At 50.6% G+C, this 24,369-nt stretch overlaps 2 protein-coding genes across 4 annotated transcripts in view; one reads left to right on the top strand and one right to left on the bottom strand.

Annotated features, from left to right (window-relative positions):
- The window catches only part of DNAI1 (dynein axonemal intermediate chain 1), a 65,543-nt gene extending 55,518 nt beyond the window's left edge, over positions 1-10,025 (top strand). For 2 of the 3 annotated variants that reach the window (XM_027616343.2, XM_027616341.2), the window contains 7 exons: positions 1,741-1,830; positions 1,965-2,052; positions 2,690-2,769; positions 4,007-4,155; positions 4,264-4,363; positions 6,539-6,724; positions 9,695-10,025. In XM_027616343.2, coding sequence (XP_027472144.2) covers positions 1,741-1,830; positions 1,965-2,052; positions 2,690-2,769; positions 4,007-4,155; positions 4,264-4,363; positions 6,539-6,724; positions 9,695-9,793 — 792 coding nt within the window. In that variant the 3' untranslated portion in view covers positions 9,794-10,025. The remainder of the gene's footprint in view (positions 1-1,740; positions 1,831-1,964; positions 2,053-2,689; positions 2,770-4,006; positions 4,156-4,263; positions 4,364-6,538; positions 6,725-9,694) is intronic. The other variant, XM_027616342.2, reaches the window with a different exon arrangement.
- A 47-nt stretch (positions 10,026-10,072) lies between these two features.
- ENHO (energy homeostasis associated) lies at positions 10,073-12,125 on the bottom strand. Its single transcript, XM_027616351.2, has 2 exons — positions 11,878-12,125; positions 10,073-10,886 (listed from the first exon to the last, which is right to left on the bottom strand). Exon 2 carries the CDS (start codon positions 10,725-10,727, stop codon positions 10,497-10,499), a length of 231 nt encoding a protein of 76 aa, XP_027472152.1. The 5' UTR covers positions 10,728-10,886; positions 11,878-12,125; the 3' UTR covers positions 10,073-10,496.
- Between the last annotated feature and the right edge of the window lie 12,244 nt (positions 12,126-24,369).

Here is a 24,369-nt window from a genome sequence, read left to right as displayed (position 1 = left end):
ACGTGAAGCCTCAACCAGCAACATTCTGTGTGTGTGGGGTGTGTGTGTGTGTGTGTGTGTGTGTGTGTTCTGTGCTATACTGGGGAAGGGAGCAGGGAAGGATAGCTGAGCAGAGACTGCGGGCAGGCAGGTCTGCCCTAATCAGATAAGGCAGAAGAGAAGGAATCAGTTAAGCAGGCCCCATCTGCATCCCTACCACCTACTTCCTGGACATTCGTTCATTCTCTGAACCCCACTTTCCACCTGCTCACCCCCCTTTATTCCTACCCTCCCACCTCCACCCCAGGAGCACGTGTGTGGCTTGTACACACACACGTACCTGCTCACTTGCAAACACATCAGCAACCCCCATCGGGCATCAGGCTGCTAAGTGGGGTGTGAACTACAATTTCCATGCCTGCCCGTGGCTGCTCGCTAAACACTTCCCTTTGTAGCTCCCTAGCGCCTCTTACAGCCTGGCCTTTGACACCCCCTGTCCCCTCCCCCCTTTAAAGAGCCTATCTTTACACAGAAGGAGAAGTGGTCCCAGCGTAAGGGCCAGCTCGGACTTCTACCTCAGAGGCTCCGGGGTGTTCTAGGCCCCCCAGTGAAAAAAGAGCCAGCTGCCTAGACAGGCCCAGGCAGACGGGCCCGCCCTTCTGTAACTGTGATCAGCCAGGCCTGGGGGTTGGCTGGGGACAGGCGATTCCCTCTCCCCCAACCACCCCCCTCAACAGCCATGGTGACAGCTGTGGTCACAGGCAGCCGAAGTGGGTTCTATCCTCCCTCACCGGGCCCCTACTTGTGACAGGGGGGAGGGACAGGGTCCCAGCATGGGAGGTCTGGAGGGAGCTGGAGGATGGAAAGCTCTGGGCACCCAGCCCCACCCCAGCTCTCTGGGACAGGACTTGGCCAGGCCTCCACATCTGGCAACAGAAACTTGAGCCTCAAGCGTGTCATCTTCATAAGACAACAGCTCTGTCTCCAAAACACTTTCCCATATGTTTGCCTCCAGCCCTGAGAAGATGGGTGGGGCACGATTATTAACCCTGAGTTGAAGATGGAGGAAGGCAGCTCAAATCTGAGATTTGGGAGCAAGATCCTGGGAGCAGGAGCTAGTGGTGAAGTGAAGGCGGAAACAGGAGAGACTGCCTAGAGAAAGGCCAACCTGGAAGAAGAGGGCGCCCCCCCAAGCAAGCAGGAAAAAGCCCCTTGCAGAACCTTGGCACCCCAGTTCCTAGGATGAGGGTCATAATGGGGATATTCGCTAACATTTATTGAACCGTTAATAGTTGCAATGTTCTCACATCAGGGCCTCGTGTTCATGGTCTCATTTAACCCTTACAGCAAACCTGTGCTGTTATGGTTCCCGTTTTATAAGTGAGGAAACTGGTCGATGGACCCGGTTCTTTCCAGGCCTGTCTACATAAGGAGGATGAGCCCAGAGATGCCACCTTCTCCCTACAACTGGCTCCTGGAACCCAACCCAGGGAGGAATTGGGCACCTCCACTGCCAAGCCAGTGGATTAGGGCAGTGCCCTGAGTTGGCATGGTTACCCCAGAATGGTCAGGGAGAGAGGGATGAGAGAGACAGAGGTGGGTGGAAGGAGAGGGGCAGGGCCAACTGGGGGACTCTGGGAAATGGGCTCCCGGAACTTGCTTCTGAAGCTCACACAGATTCTTGAGGGAGCCCTGCTCAGCTCCCAGTCCTAACTCAACATCCTAGTAGTGTCCCGAAGTTCACAGGTTGGGATGTTTCAGGTCAGGTGGCAGAAGGATGACATGGACAACAACCTCAACTTCTTCTCTGTGTCATCTGATGGCAGGATTGTGTCTTGGACGCTCTTGAAGGTGCCTGTTTCCCAGAAAGTGTCATATAGGGTGGAGATGGGGAGTGGGGGGGGGGGGCTAAATGGCAAAGGCAGCCTTCAGCCCTGCTGATGCAGCCCCTCCCATGTACCCTCCCCCATCCCTTCTGACCACAGAGCGAGCTGGTTCACACAGATGTCATCAAGCTGAAGGTGGAGGGCAACACCACGGATGGTCTCGATGGGTTGCAGCTACACACAGTGGGTAGGAACCCCAGCCCACTCACATCCAGACCTGACCACCTCACTCAGGCCCCGTGAGGGTCAGAGATGGTGGCCCTCCCCTTTTAGCAAGCACTCCCTCCTCCACTTGTGCTGGACAGAAGCCTGGCCCTGCTGTCCCTGTCCTGGAGCTTGGCTGTTTGCAGACCCTCCCTGTTTATGCAGATCCCATCCCTGTTTGCAGACCCTTGTTCCTGTTTATGCAGATCAGGTGCTGTTATGCAGATGCAGTCCTGTTTATGCAGATCAGGCCCCTGTTTACCCAGATCCTATCCCTGTTTACTCAATTCCTACCCTGTTTATGCAGAGTATATCCCTGTTTGCACAGACCATGTCTCTGTTTGCAGACCCTATCCCTGTTTACCCTGACCCTGACCCTGTTTAAATCAATCCCTGCCTTGTTTACCCAGGCCCCATTCCTGTCTGCAGAAGCCCTGGCCTTACGCAGAGTCCCAACTGCCTGGGACAGGCAGCAGGCCTGACGGGCCAGTTTCTGTTTGCCTGCCTGGCCCCAGCCGAAAGCTGGGGCTCAGGCTATCAAAGGGGCCTGCTGGGTAGAGGAGGTGCTGGCAGCCTCCCTCCCAGAACTGGGCTAAAGCTGCTCTACCTCTTCTCCCAAGGCTGTGGCACCGCCTTTGACTTCCACAAAGAGATTGACTATATGTTCCTAGTGGGCACAGAGGAGGGAAAGATCTACAAGGTGAGGCAGCGCCGCCCTGTGCCAGCTTCTTATGGGGCCGCTTAGACCCGAGAACCATGGGACTTTATCCTTCTCAACAGACCCTATTCTGACGGACCTTAGGGTTAATCAGTTCTAGAAAGCTTCTTGGGAGAAGTTAATGTAGTCTTGACTTGCTTGGGTGGCAGGAAGAGGGGATGCTAAATGGCAAAGGCAGCCATTTAGCTTCAGAAAAGGGGATGAAAATCTAGAGGGTGACTTTAGCCCAGCCTGGTATCTTTCCCTCTGGGCCCTCCCTCCCTTCCTAGGAGTAGAAGTAGAAGTGGGAGTGGGGGTTGGGGAGAGTTGGAACATTCCAAGAAGACTTCCTGGAGGAGATCGGAACTTGAGCTGAGCTCTGAAGGCCGGGTAACACAAAAATTTAATCTCTGAATCTTGGGTGTGTTCCAGCCAGTAGGATGGAACTTCATCGCCAGTTTCTGCAAGGTCTCAGTGTTAGTAGGTGAACATCCTTCTGAACCTCCATCCATCCAGAAATAGCTCTGCTGCAAGCTTTTCTTAGGCTCAAAGACTCAGAATGTTAATTACAGGCAGCCTCCCAGGAGCCCCTGAGGCCTGGCAGGAGCTGGTCTGAATGCAAAAGAGGTCCCCAACCCCCTCTATACCCGTCTGAATGGCAAGCATGGGAGAGGCAGGAGGGAGGAGACGAGTCAGTCACACTGTCTCCTGGAGGGAGAGAGAGGCGCATGCTGGTCTGGGCAAGAAACCTAATGGGAAATCATGAGATTGGGACTTGCTCCTGGTTCTGCACCTACTCTTACCTGGGCAAGGTGGGATGTTTATCACTATTGCAAGGATTTTATCTGTGGGCTGTGAGTGGACCCAGGGCTCTATATGTCTGCCCATAGGCTTTGGCCTGGACACAGCTAGGCCACACCTCACCCAGCGCCCCTAGATCTGCTCTGCCTTGACTCAGGGAGAGAAGGCCTTCTCTACTTGGCCTGGAATCCTTTGGGCAGACTACAGCACTGTCTCTCACCCTCCAGGAAAACTCCCCAGTCTGTTAAGCCCCTCCTTTCTCTCTGGTCGTGTTGAGGACACAGAGAAGAGCAGCCAGCAGCTTGGCCCCAGTTCAGCTGTGACAGTGATGTGGAGTCTTAGGTTCTGACTCTGCAGGGCTTCCAGGGAAGTGGTGGCTGCTGACTTCTCTCTCATTCCTAATCCCTGATCCCCCCACTGCCCTCACCGTCGCCCCCAGTGCTCTAAGTCTTACTCCAGCAAATTTCTCGACACCTATGATGCCCACAACATGGCAGTGGACGCTGTGTCCTGGAACCCATACCACACCAAGGTCTTCATGTCCTGCAGCTCTGACTGGACCGTGAAGATCTGGGACCACACCATCAAGTGAGAGAGCCATGCCTTCCCTCAGACCCCACCCTGGGCGGGGGCCTGTGGGACTCTAGCACTGTGAGTCCTCTGTGTGGTGAACTCTCCACCCCTCTACCACTGCAGGACCCCAATGTTCATCTATGATCTAAATTCAGCTGTGGGTGATGTGGCCTGGGCACCTTACTCTTCTACTGTGTTTGCAGCAGTCACCACCAATGGGAAGGTGAGTGCCCCCTTCGGACCCTCTACTAGAGATAGGATGAGGTATCTTAGGGTCTCCCTCCTAGAGAGCCCATGCAGTGTCCTTATCAGGTAGAGGAAAGTGAGACATAAGGACTCTGTATTCTCAAGGGGTAGGCCAGCCAGGGCCCTGTCAAAAGAGGAATCATTCATCCCACAAGACCTCGAGGAGAGAATGGGGCTGTTCATCTTGAAGGACAGAACACTCTGGGGGATAAGATGCCGTGAGAAGCAGTTATCTTCTCTGATGGCCCTGGGGAGGGAGCTACAGGATGGCAGAGGCAAGCTGGATGTAAGGAAAAACTTCTGAACCAGAATTTATCTGTGATTGAAATAATGTCTAGAATGTAGCAAGGTCCCCATCCCTGGGAATGTGCAAGTGGAGTCTGAGGAAGGAAGATGGGAAGGGTCTGTGCAACACTGAGAATTGGTAAAAACTCAGAAGCAAACATTTTTTGAGGAAATTCTTGGATGCAAATCCATTTTTCCTTATGGCCTTTGATATAACCTGAGAGGTATCCACTCAAGGAAAGTCTATATAGTTGAAGGCATCACCCTAACGTCAATCAGTTACCTATTTGCCGAACAGATGTTTTCTAAGGGCCAACTGTGGTGCCCAGCACCAGGGCAGGGCCTGGCGACTCAGGTCCCTGCAGTTATAGAGCTCACAGTCTTGTGAAAGTAAAAGGACACAAGGCAACCACAAAATTAGCGTTAAGGGCTAGGCAGAGATGAACAGAGGAATACGTGTGCACACGGTGTTCACAGCATTATTCATAATAGCCAAAAAGTGAAACAACCCAAATGTCCACCAACTGATGAATGGATAAACAAAATATGGTATTAATAAAAGGATTATTATCCGGCAATAACAAGGAATGAAGTATCAGATACATGCTACAACATGGACGAACTTGAAAACATGCTAGCGTAAGAAGTCGGTCACAAAAGACCACACACTGTATGATTCCACTCATGTATGTCTAGACTCGGCAAAACTAGAGAGACAGAGGGTAGATTTGTGGTTGGGGTGTGGGAGAACATGCGAAGTGCCTGTTAATGGTACAAGGGTTCTTTTGGGGTGATGAAAATGCTCTAAAATTGGTTGTGGTGACAGTTGCATAACTGTGAACATACCAAAAACCAAGAACTGTATACTTTTAAGTGGGGAAATGTTTTTGTATGTGAATTATATCTCAATAAAGCTATTATATTTTTTAAAAGAGAAAAGGAGTGATGTAAAAGAAAGGGATGGGGCGGTCTCTTAGAGTGGTCAAGGAAAGCTTCTTCAAGAGGTGACATTCTGGCTGAGAGCTAAATGACAAGAGCTAGCCTGGTGAAGGCGGGGAGAGGCATTGCAGACAGAGGGAGTAGCTAGTGCTAATGCCCTGAGGTGAGAATGAGCTTGAAAGGGTCTCAGGGACAGGCAGGCAAGTGTGGCTGGGTCTAGGAAACAAAGGCAAGAGCGCAGGAAGTGAGAGTGGAGAGTGGAGAAATCTGGAGTAAGGAATCTGGATTTTATGTATACTGCCAAGGGAAACTTCTGGAGGATTTTAGATAGTTTAAAGCTAAGTCTAGCTTTAAACTATCTAAAGCTGCACGGAGGATGGATGGTAGAGGGCAAGAGTGGAAGCGGAGAGACCCCTCAGGACACTGCCACAGTTGTCCAGGCAAGAGTCACTAATGGCTTGGACTCAGGGAATGGTAAAAATAAGATTAAACATTTGTCTGAGCACCTTGCATATATTAACTGGTATAAACCCTGGCTCTGCCACTTACTGGCAAGTTACCGTTAAGAGCCTCTATCGCCTCATTTATAAAATAGGGCTAATAACAGAACCTACCTTATAGAGTGTCTGTGAGGATTATTAGGTGATACAACTATGTAACATGCTTGCCCAGAGTCTAGTACATAGTAAGTGTTCAGTAAATGGTGGTTGCTGTTATTGTTAATTCTGCATAGACTTAAATTTTCTCCCAACCTTTTTATGTTTGGAAAACACATAATCAGAGACACAAATCCCCTCTCCCACTGCCTCCAGCTCCAGCAAGCTAGGCTTCTGTTGTGTTTCCCCAGAAAGCCCATATGATGATTCTTCTGAGGTGCGGGACAGGGGCCCCATTATCCTTGAGTGTGCTGACACCCACCTCTCCACAGACCCATGTGTTTGACTTGTCCATCAACAAGTATGAGGCCATCTGCAGCCAGCCCGTGGTGGCCAAAAAGAAGAACAAGATCACCCATGTGCAGTTCAATCCTATCCACCCCATCATCATTGTGGGTGATGACCGTGGGCACGTCATTTGTCTCAAGCTCTCACCCAACTTGCGCAAGATGCCAAAGGTACAGCTTGGGTAGTTTGGGCGGCTGTAAGAAGTAAAGTCTCCAAGATGGTGGGGGTTGAGAGAAGGGGGAGGAGCGAGGGGGTGGCTGCCAGCTTTCTAGCTTGGGAAACCCAGAGTCAGGATGGTGTCATTGCCCAAATACGGAGCACAGGAGAAGCAGGTTTGTGGAGAGAAAATTAGATCAGTTTTGCCATGCTGAATCTAAGTTACCTGTGGAGCTTCCAGGTGGAGACATCCGTAAGTAGGCGACTATATGGGTCCAAAGCCTGGAGAAGCACATAGACATCATTGGCTTGTTTGGTGTGGACCAGGTTACCCAGGAAGGGGGCTTGGGGCTTAGTCACTGCTTCATTGGCCTCAGCTCCAGTGGTCCTTGAGCTGGGAGCTGGGGGTCCACACAGGGAAGAATGTGAAAAGGAAAAGAGGTTAACGAGGTCAGCAGCTAGGCAGCCCTCCTTGTGAGCTCTGGTTTCTTTCTGGGATTTGTACTGATCTGGAGGCCCTGCCCAGAGTCCCAAAGCCCTGAAAACAGGCTATGGAGCCCAGAGCCAGCACCTCAAAGTCTAGATTTCACAGTCCTGATTCAGACCTAAGCATCCAGGCCTTCGAATCCAGAGCCCAGTCCTGCCCATTTGGGTGCTAAGTGAAGATATGGAATTTGCTTTCTGCCAGGTTCTGGGCCAGGATCAGAGCTGAGCCAGGGCTGGGCCAAGTTGCCCTGATGACTACACCTCTCGGTTGCAATACGAGGCATTTATTTGCAGTCTGAGGCAAGAGCAGGGCCCTGTCTCTTTCAACTAGTGATACCTGCCCCCCTGCACCCTTACCAAAGCAGGGGTCAACGCAACATCCCTCTGGTACCTGCCTGCTCTATTCTGCACCATGACCAGGAGACTAGGGCTGGGAGTTTGGCCGGGCCTGTAATTGTAGCCAGCTGGGGGAGGGGGTGGACTTGGCTATAAATACTCAGAAGGCTGCTAAGCGCCTGCAGCTGTGGCCTAGAGGCTGTGGTGGGCTGCGGGGTGGTGGGGTGGGGTGGGGTGGGGTGGGAAGGGATGGGATGGGGGGGTTGGGCATGGTGTGAAGCTCTTTGCTGAGTCCAGCAAGTTGGTCTCAAGGAGGGGGAAAGAGACAGCACAATTTGTGGAACAGATAAAATCTGCTCTTAATATAATGAGGAGAGAGACCCAGGCTTGAGCTGGCAGAGCTGGACAGCCCGGTGGGAGGGGCAAGGGTACAGCCATCACACCTGGAGGGTGGTAGATCTGGGTGGAGGCCTGCCCTGCTCACTCTGACCCAGGGAGGCAAGGATCTCCCACAGTCCCAGCTCCTCTCGGAGCAAGGGTCAGCCGTAGCCAAGAGAGCTGGGCTCTGCGTATCTGGGGACCTGTATCTCTAAAGACCTGAGGATATGGGTACCTGGGGAGCAGAGCACCTGAGCAGGTGACAGTTGGGGGCTAGGGCTCCGGTGGATTAGAGGTTCCCGTGAAATTGTCATCTGATCCTATCAGTAGCCAAGTGATTTGTGCAAAAGGAAGTCCTCTGAGCATCCTTACTGCCCCTCCTCTTTGGGCTGCAGTCTCCCTGTCCTTCCCAGGAGGGTTTGGCCAGAGGCCCAACTTCCTGACCCCGGAAGCTTCCTCTAATTGGTGTCAGAGCACAGGTTGTCAAAGGTCAAAGGCTATCTTTCCCTCACTACAGTATAGGTGGGAAACTGAGCCCAGAAAGGCAAGGGACTTGCCCAAAGTCACATAGGGAGTTAATGACAAAGCTGGGACCATAAGCCAGGTCCCAAACTCCCAGGGGATGGGGTGAGGCCAAGAAGAGAACACTAACTTGATTTGGAAGGGAGAGTAGTTAAAGGAAAAGACATCTTTGTCCTCTGCCTAGAGAGTGTAGAGGTGAGTTGGGTAGTGGCAAAGGCACTGGGCCACAAGAGGAGGGGGAGACAGATTTGGGAGCAGGTGCGGTGGTCACACCAGGAGGAAATCTGAGCTCTGCATGGTGTCAGTAGCCAGGATGGGGCCAGGAAGGGGCCTGCTGGCCATGCACTCTCTCCTCTCCTCACAGCCCAGGCCAGACCCAGGCTGGGTCCTCAGCAGGTGAGGCTGGAGCGGGTGCCAGAGAGCAGTGGGCACAGGTGGCTGAGACGGCAGGGCAGGCGGGGGGGGGGTGGCTCTGGAGCAGAGGGAAGGCAGGAAATGGCAGCTGCCAGCCTAGGCCATACCCCGCTGCCTGGACAGAAGGGAGGATGGGACTGGGGCTGGTCTGCTGTGGAGCTCTTGGGGCCCGTGACACACACCCCAGTGTCCCAATTCTTGTTTTCTCGGGGCATTAGGCTGCCCTGTAGGCTGGGGTAAGGGCTCATAAATTTAGGATCTGCTCTTCTGAGGGACAGTCCCAGCTAAGGACATCTGGAATCACATGGGGCGTCTCATGTGCCCTCCTGGGTCTCTCGACACCCTCCTCCACCCTGGGTATGTCTGATACAGCAGGCCTGGCCCCAAATGTCTCCCACCTGTGGCTTTGTCTATACCTCTCTCCCTCCGCAAACACACACCCCTTAGCTCCTTGTTAGGACTCAGCCAGGACCCCTCCTGTGGGAAGGGAGGTCCCAACAGTCAGAGGCCTTACTTCTCCCCGGAGCTACAGCTCTCCTAGCCTGAAAGGCTACTTCCTCTGAGGGTTAGTGGGTAGATACCTTCTGCCACTCCTCCCAGCATCAAGACCATTTATTGATCTGAGATTCAGAGCCAGACTGAATGTTTCTCGGAGTCCCCAGCTGGGCCCAGGTCTCCTAACCTGAGCTGCGGGTGAGGAGAGGCAGGGATCCAGAATCTAACTGGTGGGGAGAGGGGCAGGACAAAGCTGGGGCAGGCTGGGCAAAGGAGGCAGAACTGGGACCCAGAGAAAGGTGGCCCATCCCTCACCATTCCCCACCCCCTCCATGTACTTCTCCCCTCCCCAGGAAAAGAAGGGGCAGGAGGTACAGAAGGGTCCAGCTGTGGAGATCGCAAAATTGGATAAACTGCTGAACCTGGTGAGGGAAGTGAAAACCAAGACCTGAGGGCCTGGCCTCAGTCCCTATCCCATTTTTTGAACCCAGTGCTTGTAACCCCTGACCCTGGTACCCAAGCCCAGCCTTAGTACCCACTATGTGACCCCCACCCCTGATCAGGTCCCAGAATCTACCATCAGCGCTCTACCCCGGCCCTGGTCCCAGCACCTCACCCCAGGACTTGGCCCTCAACCATTATCCCATCCTACTTTGCACAAATAAACCGGTGTCTGGAAACTCACCCCACACCTTTATTTTTGCTACTGCAGGGCCCTCAGGAAGAGGAGGAAATCTCAGGGTAGAGCCATAGTTCCATTTATTATCCAGCAAACAGTGGGAGGACCCGAGGAGGGGCCCAGCCTGGACGCCCTCCCGTTATTGCCATGGATTCGAGTTTGCTTCCCCAACCTCAAGGGCCTGGAGGCAACTGGCCTAGGGAAAGGTAGCCCCAGTCCCTGGCCCTCAGTATGGAGCAGAGTCGAGATGGCCCTGGCCCTAGCACCAACTCATGAACCCCCACCCCAGGCCTGTACCAAGGGCCACCAGAGTGCCTCGCGGGGCTAGACTGGCTAGACTCTGGGTTGCTAGGTCCGGCTCCAGACAGGCTGGACTCTGGGTTCTGGACCCCAGGCTGGCTAGACCCTGGGATCCTGATTCCAGGCTCTGGGTGGGGCAGACTTAGGCCCCAGACTCCAGGCTAGGCAAGGGGCCTTCAGGGCTGCAGCAGGTAGCTGCCTTCATGGCTGGGCTTCTGAGGCGGGGGTGCCTTCTCAGGACAGGGGCCAGGGCTGGAGTTGGGACTGGATTCCGAGAGAGAGTCGATGTCCGCAGAGCGGGAATGGCAGGCCCAGCAGAGAATGACCCAGAGCAGCAGCAGCAAGAAGCCTACAAGGCCGTTGCAGACGATGGCAATGAGGGCCCCCTGGGAGATGGCTGCCCCCATGACAGGCAGCACCCTCAGACCAGCACAGACCACGGGGCTGGCTCGATGGCAAGGCCCATGCCGAGGCGGAACTCCAGTATAGCTGGCCTTCCAAAGAGGCTGTCCTGTCCACACACTCAGTGATTCCTGGGCAGTGGACGTCCACCTGCAGTCCTGAGCCTGTGGCAGGTAGAGAGCAGAGACAAGGGTGGTGAGGAGGGAGGGGTAGGGTGAGGCCTAGGAGGAGAGGAGTATAGAACAGAGTCCTTTCCCACATCTCTGGCTTCCCTGGCAGAGGACTCTGGGTCCCAGCAGGTCTAAATACCCCACAGAGCCAAGGCCCCCATCCTCAGGCCTGGCTCTGGGCACCTGGATGGGGGTGCGGCCACAGTGGGAAAGCTGGAGTACACATCCTGTATCTCAATCTCCTTAGAACCAGTGGGCATGGCCTGGCCCTGCCCACCAAGCTGCCAGCTCTCAAAAGCACTGCTGAGTGGATGAGACTAAGGAAGCCCCGGGCCTTCGAGGATGGGGATTGTAACCAGCACTGGTGTGGCCTGGGCGCCTCCCCCTTCTCAGGACTCCAGCCAGCCAGCCCAGGAGAGCTCCAGAGGTGCCAGCTCAGACAGAGGGAACTTTGTGGAGGCCCTGGCACGCATGTGTGGGTCTGTGTATCCAAGGCGGTGTACCTAGGTGCGCCTCTCTGTGGGACTCTCTCTCCAGGTCAGTTGTCTGTGTCTGTGTGTCTGGCTCTTAATCTTTTGGTTCCCTTGCCTCGATGTGTGCCTCTGCCTCTGCATACCCACCTCTATGTTTGTGCAGCTGTCTTTTTATGTGGCTCTCTTTTTATTTGTCTCCGTGTGTCCCCATCTCTGAGTGTGTCCCTTTTCTCTGTGTATCTCTGTATTGGTCTCTGTGAATATGGGTCTCTTGTGTCTCTCGGTCTCTCTTTTCTTCCCTGCTGTGTGTCACTCTGTCCCCGTGGACGTGTCTCTCTCCCCATCTCCGTGGGGTCTGTCTCTGTAGTTCTGTGAGTCGCGTGTGTCTCTGTCTTTGTGTCTGTCTCTTTCACCCCGGCTGCGCCTCTATGTCTCCATGTGGGTCTGGGTCTCTTTATCTCTGTCTCTGGCTCTCGGTCCCCGTACCCATGGGGGGAGGCCCCCCCCCTTACCTGAGCTGAGCCCGGTGCGCGCCCGCGGGAGGGTCCGGGGCAGCGGGATGCTGGGTGCCGACTGAGTCTCTGGAGCCTGCGGGCGCGGGGCGGGGGGGGGGGCGGGAAGAGGCGGGCAGGGGCGATGTCCCCTCCCCCCGGCCCTCCCCCTCGGCCGCGCAGCCTCCGCCGGCCGCTCCCGCCGCGGCGCGACCGCGTCGGCCTCTGCCGCGGGCGGTCTGCGGCGAGCCGGCACCTCCTCTCCCTGGGGCGGTGCCTCCTCCGCGGCCGCGGCGGCTCGCTCGCTCGTTCGGCGGCGTTCGGGCGGCGGCTGCGGCCCGGGCACGAGGTTCGGGTAGGCTCGGCTGCGTTCGGCTATGTTCGGCTGGGCTCGGCTGGGCTCGGCTGGGCTCGGCTGGGCTCGGCAGGCAGCAAAAACAGCGGAGAGCCTCGCTTCCTGGGAGGCCGGCGGCCGGCGGCGGGCGGCCAGTGGCCAGTGCGGGGTGGAGCCATCTCCGCGCCGCTGCCGTCATTCAATTGGCTGGCTGCGCCAGGCTCCCGGACGATTGGTCGCGCGCTGGGGTGGGGACTGGCTCGTCCCTTGTGCAGGCGTGGGGCGGGGGCGAGAGAAAGCCTGAAGGGGCTACTGGGTCTTGATCCGTCTGGAGGAAGGGGGTGGGAACGAGGCCCAACTACTTGCGGGGATGTCTTGCACCTTCAACACTTGGAAGAGCTGCACACCCAACATCTGAGAAAGGCCTCTGTACCCTCATACGTGAGGAGACGGCCCATCCATATCTGCCTCTGCCAGCATCATCCAAGGAGGAAGGCCTTGGGTCCCCATATCTAGGAAGAGACTAAACGTCCTCATCTTGGAAGCCCCCGAGACTTCTACACAACCACTCCCAGCTGGGGGTGGACTCTGCATACAGGGTCTGTATGTGGCTCTACATTCCCTGGCCCCAGGAGGTGTGAGCAGCTCTGCCCACACAAGTTCTTTGGGCCTATTTACTGAGTTCCTACCCGGTATTGGTCGCGGGTTCGTGCCTTGCTGCGCTGTGGGTGAGCCTAGGGAAGAGAGTAATGGGGTATTCCGAAAGATCGGTCAGCCGTGACTGGAACAGGACCAGGCATGACTTCATCCTAGAAGCTCCTGACTCTCTCTATCCTAGAATCTCTCCTAAGAGGAAGATCAGTTTGGGCAGAAGCCAGTCAGGTAGGCCTTCCTACCCTACCTCATAGGTCAGTGATTCCTAAGTGTTCTGAACTAGACCCTTTTCTCGTCCTACTCTACCTCTTCGCCATGGATGCTCACATCCCTAAAGCTATACCATGAAGACTCTCAGTGCTCCCAAATCCAGCATTACTTTATCTCTGGAATTCTAGCCATAGATCCAAGTGCCTTCCAGAATCGGAGGGGGGGGGGGTGTTGATACCTGGTTCTGACATTTAACTAACTTTGTGATCTTGAGCAAGTGACTCACCCTCTTTTAGCCTCAGCTTCCTCATCTGTAAATTTGTTGTAGTAATAGCTACCTCTCAGGGTTGTAATTCACCAATTCATTTATACCCGACCCACCACATCTCAGCAAATGCCAACTGACATAACCCGAAGGACCATAAGGGCTAAGGGGCCCCTTCCCTCAATGCCATGAAATTCACATGAGATCCCTATAAATCCAAATGCTATCTTGAAAATAAGAAAGGGAAGGGTAAGATAATTTGAAATACTGAGTCATACTTACAGACTGTCTAAAATAAATTTTTGGACCCTACCGAGTTTACCGTAATGGATTAATTTTAGTTCCCCTGCCCCTGTTACCCAGCAGAGTGGGGGCATTGTGAGCAAGATCAAATCAGTTCTAGGAAAGAGAGGAGACTTATATTGTTGCACATCTGAGTGTAATGTGAGTGAATTTGTGACCCAGCTGCAGGAGTTCAGATTTTATCCTGGAAACAGTGGGGAGCCACTGAAGAATTTTGAGCAGAGGAGTAAATGTGATCATATCCAGAAATTAGAGGGATGATTTGGGCTGCTGGGTGGAAGGGAGATTGAAGGCAATTGAGACAAAGGACTGAAATGATGTAGGGGAAGAGGACTGGAGAGAACAAGAGAGCACTGAGGATATTTGGGAATTACAATCGGCAGAACTTGGACACTTAGACCTACAGGATATGGGGAGTAAGAGGGAGGGGAAAGTCTGGGATAACTTCCAGGTTGGTGACTAGGGATACTGTGATTCCCTTTACTGAGATAGAAAACAGGAGAGAAGGGGTGTTTCAGCAGGGGCCTGGGGTAGTGTGTCGGGGAGATGGAGGACGATGAGTTCCATTTTAGATATGCTAGATTTGAGGTACCAATGGACACTCAAGTTGAGATGTCCCATAGACAGTTGGATAAGTACGCCTGAGGTTCAGACTGAAGACAACATTTTGTGAGTTATCAATAAATGAGTAATAGTCAAATCAGAAAAGTGGATGAGCAGGTTGCCTGTGTGGCTCAGTCGGTTGAGCTTCTGATGCTTGATTTTATCTCAGGTCATGATCTAGGGTAGTGAGATTGAGCCCCACATCGAGCCCCACGTCAGGCTCTGGAGGTATGGAGCCTGCTTAGGATTCTCTCTCTCCCTCTCACTCTGCCCCTTCCTACCCCTCTCCCTCTCTTAAAAAACAAAAATACATAATCAGATACTGAAACCTAAAAACAGGGATGCTTCAGGAATAACTGGAACTAATAGACACAAAAGCCATTAGGATCTCTCTCTACCTCTCATCTCTGTTACTTTCTGGCAGTCTCCTTCATTTCCTTCCCCTGCCCAGCCCCCACCATCCCCACCACCAGACTGGCTTCTAGTGTTTTTCTGGTCCACATAAAACACTTCAGACAATCCCAAAGCTTAAAAATATTATTGTCTAGGCATCCAACAAGACACTGGCTTCTTTTTCTTGGTTGCAGTTTGCAAATTCCTCAGGAAGTGCTCTGATTGGCTCAGCTTAGGTAGATACTTAACTCTGGACCCCATCAACTGTGGCCAAGGGATGGATGAAGCTCAAATTGCCTAACATGGCTCACATGAAAACCCCATGAACATTGTGGCAGGGGAGGGGGCGTCCTAAGAGAAGAGAGAATGCAGAATGGCAGGTGTTCGCTGTAGTCCACCCCTTGTTTGCCCAACACACACACATTATTTTCCTACATATATATGACTCCAAAATGTCCTCACCTGCGTATTCCAACCATTCCACTATACAGATGCCAATAAATTCACCTCCTCTCTAGTGGAGGGCAGCTCAATGACACATCTAGCTCCTGCTGCTGGGGATTATCTCATAGGACCACTGTTTGTCGCATATAAATTCTCTGAGTAATGTCCCTTCATGCTCCAGTTAGGTTTTTAACCTTTAACACCTTATTTTAAGGTTTAAGGTTAAAGGTTTAAGTTAAAGGTTAAAGGTTAGCCTTTAACACCTTATCTATAAGGTGTGAATATGGCTTCTAATAATCTCATTACCTTTGTTTGAATTGCCTTTGAACTACCTTTAAACCACTACCCCCCTGCCCAAAAATAACCCCCAAAACTCCTGATATCTAGCGATGGAAGAAATAAAGAACAAAATAAAAAGAAGGCTCCGTAGAGTGATCAGTAATCCAGAGCATCGTATATTTTTTGGCCATGAATGACAATGAAAATGGTGGGAATAGGAAATCTCATGACATGTTTGTTGACTCATATCTTTGGCTACAGAGTTTCTCAGTCAGCCAGTCTGCCTGCCCCAGGTTTTGCCCACGAGGTTGTGATCCCTTATCCAGTGTTCTGAGAGCATCATTGTGGAGGATTTCTCTGTGGGCACTGTACTGATTAGCACTACACTTTCTGGTGGTGTTTAGGGATTATCCTGGGACTGAGCAATCACAGATCTCTGCATTTATGAGGATTGGGTGTGGTTTTATTTTCCTCCCAGATGATACAATTCTTTTAAAATTATAATCAGCTGTCTGTCAGTTTCATCTGGGGGAGAATTTGTTTTGCTAATAAATTATTCATCCTAAAGCACTTTCCCCCCCTAGTTTAAACAACTCTAGGGATGCCTGGGTGGCTCAGTCAGTTAAGTGTCTGCCTTCGGCTCAGGTTATGATCCCAGGGTCCTGGGATTGAGCCCTGCTTCGGGCTCCCTCCTCGTTGGGAAGCCTGCTTCTCCCTCTCCCTCTGCCACTCTTCCTGCTTGTGCTCTCTCCCTCTCTCTCGTTCTCTCTCAAATAAATAAGTAAAATCTTTAAAAAAAAAAAACTCAAATCAGAATACAGTCTTACAATTAATTGCATAAAATGGTTTTTTAGCCTCTTTCCTTTTTTTAAAAAGATTTTATTTATTTATTTGAGAGAGAAAGAGAATGAGAGAGAGACAGAGAGAGAGCATGAGAGGGGGGAGGGTCAGAGGGAGAAGCAGACTCTCCGCTGAGCAGGGAGCCCAATGCGGAGCTCGATCCCAGGACTCCAGGATCATGACCTGAGCTGAAGGCAGTCACCCAACCAACTGAGCCATCCAGGCGCCCAGCCTCTTTTCTTCTAGTACTGTTGACCCTGCCTTGTACTATGCAGGGGTTAGGGGCACCAAACCCTTGCACAGTCAAAAATCCATGTATAACTTTTTTAGAAACTTTTTTTAAGTTTAGTGTTTTATAGTAATCTCTACACCCAATGTGGGGCTTGAACTCCAGACTCTGAGATCAAGAGTCACATGCATTTCCCACTTAGCTAGCCAGGTGCCCTCCATGTATAACTTCTGACTCCTCCCGAACTTAACTACTAATAGTTTACTGTTGACCAGAAGCCTTACCGATAACATAAACAGTTGATTAACACATATTTTGTATATGTATTATACAATGTATTCTCATAATAAAGCTAGAGAAATAAAATGTTACTAAGAAAATCATAAGAAAGAGAAATACATTTACAGTACCATAAAAAAAATCCACATATAAGTGGACCCATGCAGTTCAAACCTGTGTTGAGGGTCAACTGTAGTTCATAAAATAACTTGCCTCGAGTAATTGATGGAATATGAGATTTATTAAATATAGTAATTTCGTCAGAGTTCTTTTTCACAAATAATAGAATCCACCCTGGATAATTAAAACATAAAAGGGATTTGTTAAAAGATATTATTTAGCTCAGAAATGTTAGGAGGACTGGGGAAATGAATTTGAGGCTCAGTTTCTAGAAACAACACTCAAACCATACCACACAACCTGATGAGGAGACCACAGCCATTGCCTCTCCAAATACTAAGTACCAAGAGTTTAATTTGACTGCCAACTTTACAAGCTCTGTAGCATTTCTGCAGTAAGAACCAATATTGCAACCACTGGGAAAGCACCACTGTTACCACTACCACCCCCCGAAAGTGGACATTTACACTACCAGCAATAGCAGAAATTGAAGTCTTTTGTCCAACCCGCTTCCTTCCTATACCAGTCAGAATTAGGCTGGTAACAATGGTTATAAACAACTGCCAGATCTTAAAAAGATGTATTTCTTGCTCGTGCTACAGTTCTGGCATGGGTGAAGTGGGGAGGAGGAGTCTGCTCACCGTGATCACTCAGGATCACAGTGATGATGGAGGTTTCACCATCTTAGGATGATGCCTCTTTCTTTCTTTCTTTCTTTTCTTTCTTTCTTTCTTTCTTTCTTTCTTTCTTTCTTTCTTTCTTTCTTTCTTTCTTTCTTTCTTTTTCTTCTTTTTCTTTCTTTCTTTTTCTCTTTTTCTTTCTTTCTTTCTTTCTTTCTTTCTTTCTTTCTTTCTTTCTTTCTTTCTTTCTTTCTTTCTTTCTTTCTTTCTTTCTTTTCTTTTTTAAGGATTTTTTAAACTAATCTCTACAACCCACGTGTGGGGCTTGAACCTACAACCCCAAGATCAAGAGTCGCATGCTCTACGGACTGAGCCAGCCAGGCACTCCTATGCCACTTTCTTGATTGGAACCTTCAGCGTTTGCTGTGGTAAAGAGAGTGAGGAAAAAATGTACATTGGCTCCTGCTCACATTGCATTGACCAAAACAAATCTCATGGCCATATGTAACATCAAGAGACAAAGAAGGGCAACTCTCCTGGTGCTCAGAAGGAAAGGAGAACCAGAAATATTGAACTTTAGTGATATTTACTCACTCGTATTATAGCTCACTTCCAAATCAAAGTCTCACATGGGGCCAAGTAGCAATGTCTATAAACAAACTGCATAGGATGTTGCAAATTTTAGTTCTGACTACTGTACTAAGGAGACTGGATTTTAAAATGTGAATTTTCCCATATAGGAAAACTATTTAAAAGGTGAAGGACATCTATGAATACAACATATTTCTACTACCATAATAAATACTAGAAATTTGTAGAACCATGCTCTCTGAATCCTCAGGTTTGCCACGAAAATGCAGGAGCTGTGCAAGCTCTTGGAGCAATTTCTCTTTGTTAGCACTATGTTTTTCATAATGCTAAAAGGGCACTTTTAGTCCCTCTAACTATGCCTCTGGCTTCATGGGAAATCCTAGGCTGGAGTGACAGGGCTAGAAGCCTTTCTTCTTCAACCTGCCCTGGAATGATGCCCTTCCCTCACCTGCATTCTAGTCAACTCACTTTACAATGAGAAGCACCATCACATTTGCCTGACAGGGTAGGGACATCCAAAATGGGTGGTCTGCAAGCAGTTAGGGGCCAACAGAGTAAGTATTTTGCTTGGATAAGGAAGTGTGTTTCAGCCTTGACCTCAAACTGCTAGAAGCTAGATCATCCTGCATCGTGCTGAATTGCAGAAGCTGAGTTCTTGGCTCTTCTCCAATGTTGATGATGAAGAAATTGAGAGGTCCTAGCAATCAGGATGGTGGTACATAGGGAGAGTCCAAGACATTGGGAAGGCCTGCTTGTTGTCCCCACCCTGTCTCCTCTCCTTTTTCTCGCCAGACAAGCTTCCTATACTTCTCTATCCCATACAAAAAAAACCCAGTTTCTGACAATTCTCAGCTTTACAGCTTAAATCCAGGTGTACCCAGCAAGATGTTGGCTCATCTCTTTCAGTTTCAGCTTCAAAATTCCCAGGGACTTGCTCTTATCAGCCTGGCTTTGGTCAGATGCCATTCCCTGTATCAGTGATCCATGGCGGGTTAGGGAGGTCATAATATGCTGGCTCCCATGATAATCATATGAGTGAAAGGCAGTTCCCACCAGAAGGGAGGGCCATCCAAACGAAACATAAAGGAGTCCACCATACTAACATTAATGGATGCAGGAGAAAAGATAAATCTGCAAAATAAATAAGGAAGTAGCTATCACAGAGGTAGAAGGAAAACCAGGAAGGAATATAGTTTCAGAGAAGCCAAGAAGGGGCAGAGGTTCAAGAAAGGGGGAGGGGTCAGCAATCCAGAATGTCAAAGAGAGGTCTAGTAGTTATAGAAAAGGGAACCAGTGGACTTAAAAGAAAGGAGGTTGTTGATTATCTTGGCAAGAAGTTGTTCCAGTGGGCAATGGACAATGGGCAATGGAGATGGGGTATGTGGTGGCCACCAGATCTGGAGTGGTTTGATGAGTAAGAAGCTGATACGATATAGGTGACTCAAGATGATTATTGTTAAAAATTGGGGGGAAGGAGAATAGATACAGAAAGATGGGGAACCAGGGGAACTTTATATTCAATTTCTAAAAAAAATTTTTTTTAAAGATTTTATTTATTTATTTGTCAGAGAGAGAGAGCTCAAGCAGGGGGAGCTGCAGGCCGAGGGAGAAGCAGGCTCCCCGCTGAGCAAGGAGCCTAATGCAGGACTTGATCCCAGGACCCTGGGATCACGACCTGAACCAAAGGCAGCCAGTTAACTGACTGAGCCATCAAGGTGTCCCCTAGAAATTTCTTATGTATTTCTTACATGGGCATGTTCAACTACTGGTGGGAAAGAACCTGAAGAAAGAATATAATTGATAGCTAGGGTGCCTAGGTGGTTCAGTCGGTTAAGCAGCTGCCTTTGGCTCAGGTCATGATCTCAGGGTCCTGGGATATAGAGAGCTGTGGTGTCGAGCTCCCTACTTAGTGGGGAGTCTGCTTCTCCCTCTCCCTCTGCCCCTCCCCCTGCTTATGCTCTCTCTCAAATAAATAAAATCTTTAAAAAAAAAAAAGAATATAATTGATAGCTCTTTTTATTAATACTGTTCATCTCCCTTGGGCTGTGCAGATCCAGGCAGGCAGGGACAGGGACAGAAGTTAAAACCTGGCAGAAGGTATGAACCACTTCAACTTTTCCTAGGCCATACTAGCAAGTAGGGCAGAGATAGAAGGTGACTGACCTCAGCATTGGGTGACCCAGGTTGGGCCCCAAGACACACCCAGGGCCCTGGGATTGCACTGTGTTCTGTGCCCAGATAGGACTTGTGTGAAGAGCAAAGGATCCCAAGGCTGGAGCCAGTCCTCAGCGGGTGGGGGTAGCGTGAGCCTAAAGCAGTCATACTCTGGGATAGGCAGCCTTGCCATGACTTTGCTCTGATTTCCTTATCTTGAAACCATGCCTATTCCTACCTTTACCCACCCACCCACTCACTCCTCAGCGTCCCTGCCAAGCTGCCACCTGCTTTCTCAGATCCACTTCCCTACCTCCCATCACTCCTCAGCCACTGCCCCCACCTTCTGCTCTCATCATCCCTGGAGCTGGCTCACCAAGGTCACTTTCACCTCCTTGTCACATCCAATGAATATTTGTTAGTCCTTATCTTTGTTGACTTCTTAGCAGCAGTGAGGTTGTTGATCCCTTTTTGAAACTCCATCTTGCATTGTCTTCCATGAAGCCACCCTCTCTGGGAACATTTATTCCTCCTCCTAAAACAACTATTGTTTTGTTTGTTTATTTTTTAGAGAGGGAGAGGGGGGAGGGGATGGGCAGAGGGAGAGGGAGAGGGAGAGAGAATCTCAAGCAGGCTCCATGCCCAGCGCAGAGCCCACAGGAAGCTCGCTGGATCTCACAGCCTGAAAGCAAGAGTCGGACGCTTAACCAACTGAGCCACCCGGGCGCCCCTAAAACAACTACTGTTAATCAAGCACCTAGACTCTGTCAGAGCTTTACATTCATCATAGATATCCCTCACCTGCGTGCAAGACAGGCCCATGGAACAGATGAAGGAACTGGGACTGAAGGTCATCAAGAGGTTTTCCTTCGGCCCCAGAGCATCAGTGATAGAGTCTGGATTTAAACCCTGATTTGCTGTACTGCCCTCAACTCCAGCGTTCTGTCTGTCTCCTTACCTCCCGGGCCCCTCCTCCCCACTGGGCTCTCTGCACCCACTCTCCTCTCCTCTCCTTAAGTGAGGTCCTCCTCTGCGTTATGGCTTCTGTGCCCATTTTATGCTGACAATGCCTTAGTGCTAACCCAGACCTCACCCCCAAGTCCCAGGCCGGTGTTTGTTGTTGCTGCTGCTGTTGTCATTAAGAGCTAAGATTTATGGAGTGTTTACAACATGGCAGGCACTGTGCTAATTTCTTTACATACATCATCTCATTACATCCTTACAACGACCCTATGAGGTACAAGCCTTTCCCATTTTCCACTTAAGGAAACTGAGCTGTAGAGAGATTAACCACCTTGTCCAAGGTCAACAGGAGCCCAGGTTTGTCTGACCCGAATACATTCTCTTAACTACTGACCTAAGGCCTTCTACCAAGACGTCCCAACTAGCACCTTACACTTGACATGGCTAATCTGAGCCCATGTTCCCCTTACTTGCTGTGTGACCATAGGCAAGCGATTGCGTGGAGGAGCCATGATTATTATCAACTTCCCCAAAGCCTGTCCTCCCTCTGTGCTAACTAGTTCAACAAACAGTGCTACCGTCTCCCAGTCGACAGCATCGTGCAAGGCTCTTCCCTTTCCCTCCCCTCTGCACCCCACGTTAATCAAGACTTGGTGACTCTGAGCCCACTGACCTGGCCCTGGCTCTTCTCTTACCTGCTCTCGGGCCTCCTGCGTCATTCATTCAAAGCACCTCTCGGCTACTGCCGCTCCTGCGTTCTCTTCCCTCCTTGCTCTCCTCTGCACTGCCTCCAGACCATCTCCAGACATGGCCCCAGAGCGGTCTTTCCCAAACACAAATCTGACCAAGTCTCCCCAGCTCCCAGAGCCCTCTGACTCTCAGTAGAAAGCCCCGAACCTCAGCCCCCAGTCCTCTGCAGCCCCAGCTCTCACCTGGCCCACTACTGACCATAGGAGGGTCCTCACTACTCCTGCCCTTCCCTCCCATCCTGCCCCTGCCCTCCCCCCCCCAGGGGTAAGGGGTGGCTTCTGCCTCTTCATAGTGCCTCCCACAACTGGTATGTGTTTTTCCTGTGACACTGAGCCCAGAGGTTGGTGTGTTCAGGTGTGTAAAATTGGTAAGTTTCTCTAATTTATAAAAATGAAATCTAGGGGCGCCTGGGTGGCTCAGTCAGTTAAGTATCTGCTTTTGGCTCAGGTCATGCTCCCAGGGTCCCAGGACTGAGCCCCACATCAGGCTTCTTGCTTGGCGGGCAACCTGCTTCTCCCTCTCCCTCTGCCCCTCTCCCTCTGCCACATGCTCTCCGAGGCTCCCTTTCAAATAAATGAAATCTTAAAAAAAAAAAAAATGAAATCTATGGTTACACAACAATATGTAACAAGATAATTAATACCTCAGGGGCGCCTGGGTGGCTCAGTCAGTTGAGCGTCTGACTCTTGATTTCGGCTCAGGTCACCATCACGGGGCCCTGGGGTTGAGCTCCACATTGGGCTCTGAGCTCAGCAGCGTCTGCTTGAGGATTCTCCCTCTCCCTCTGGCCACCCCCCCACCACACCTGCTCGCATGCCTGTGCTCTCTCTGAAGTAAATGGATAGGTCTTTTAAAAATATGTATACATAATTAATACCACAAAACCATACACTTAGAAATGGTTACAATGGTAAAACAAAGCAAAACTAAATGTAATTCCTTTCCTAGGTCTTTGCTTCTAGAGCTAGTGGTAAGGTCATCTTGGGAGAAACCCCTCACCCTTCCTCCCCAGCTGTGCAAAGGGGTCCTGGGGACCTGAGCCTGGGTATTTTATGTTGTGATTCACATGGTCTCTGCTGAGATGTCCAGTTTGGGAGCTCAATATCCAGGGTCCTGCCTTCCCAAGCTCACCCTGCCCCCACTCGTAGGGCACTGTTAGGGAGTGTTTGTGTGTCCTACCTGCTCACGCAAACACATGAATTTAATTGAGGGAAAGCAACAGATGAAGAGATCCCCTCTTCATTTGGGGGTACTCTCTGGATTACTTTGCCCCCTCTCCTTAGCATAATCCCCTGAAGAAGCTTAAGCTTCCAGAAGGCTAGAGTCAGGAAGAAGTCTGAAGTTGACTCAGCCTTGGACCTTCGATGCTCACCCCAAGAGACAGGGAGAAAAAAGGCCCAGCCTTCTGCCTCAGACAAGAAAGGGAACAATGTACTGGAACAAAACTCCATTAACATCTCAATAAGTTATCCCTGCACACCAACTCCTGCCTCAGGCCATCAAATCCCTTGGGGGCAGAAATCAGACACACTAATACACAAACACACCACCCACAAAGCAGAGGCACACGTACATACAAGCAAAGACACATGTACACAGGAATAACAAGCCTACCCAGACCACAGGCATGCGCATGAAAACATCCATACAGAGTTACGCTTGTCTTATACTCACTACACACATACTATATATCCAGGAAATACACACAAAGAGGTTCACAGGTCTCCATAACATACATGTGTACACACACACACACACACACACACACACAGAAGCATGAAAGTAAACCTGCTGACAGACTCACAACAGGTGTGTGTTTTGAACCAAGGACTAAAGAAGGAAGTCTGAGATAAAGACACAGCTCAGTTTTCTAGAGATTGAAAGGTATGTGTATGTGGAGGACAAGTTGGTGGGAGAGAGAGCCAGGTAGTAATAGGGAAGGGAGAGATCCTAACACCAAGGGAATAGAGTAGTGGTTAGTTATGTGGTACCAACTACTCACCTAGCCCTCATTTATTTATCTGTTAGCTTAATGGTTACCAGCTGGGTGCTCTGCTCAGCTAGGTAGGCACAGAGGGCTGAGCCCTGCTCTGCTGGCACCTATGCCTAGCCTGGGAGGGACACCTACCCGTGGGCAACCATAACGCAGAGTGGGGAGTGCTGTGAGGGGGGATGCAGCAGTGGAAGGTAGGCAAGGTCAGGGAAACTTGAATGGAATATTGACCAAGTGGGAGCTGGGGGGATGAAAGAGATGGATGGGGAAGCCAAGGGAACAGTGCATAGGAAGGTGTATTAGTTTCCTGTTGCTATTTTAATCAATTCCCATAAATTTAGTGGCACCAAACAACACAGATTTATTCTCTTACAGTCTGAGGGTCAGAGGTCTGAAATCAGTCTCACTGGGCTAAAGTCAAGGTGTGGGCAGGGCCAGTTCCTTCTGGAGGCTCGGAGATGAGAATTAATTGCCTTTTCGGCTTCTAGT

This window comes from Zalophus californianus, chromosome 13 (genome assembly GCF_009762305.2).
Source record: "Zalophus californianus isolate mZalCal1 chromosome 13, mZalCal1.pri.v2, whole genome shotgun sequence".
In the NCBI taxonomy this organism is placed as follows: Eukaryota; Metazoa; Chordata; class Mammalia; order Carnivora; family Otariidae; genus Zalophus; species Zalophus californianus.
Note: the sequence above shows the minus strand (reverse complement) of the source record. Positions and strands in the feature narration are given on the sequence as shown.

What these genes read in the sequence shown, in the direction of transcription:
- ENHO (XM_027616351.2), bottom strand. Translation starts at nt 10,727, where the DNA reads ATGGGGGCAGCCATCTCCCAGGGGGCCCTCATTGCCATCGTCTGCAAC.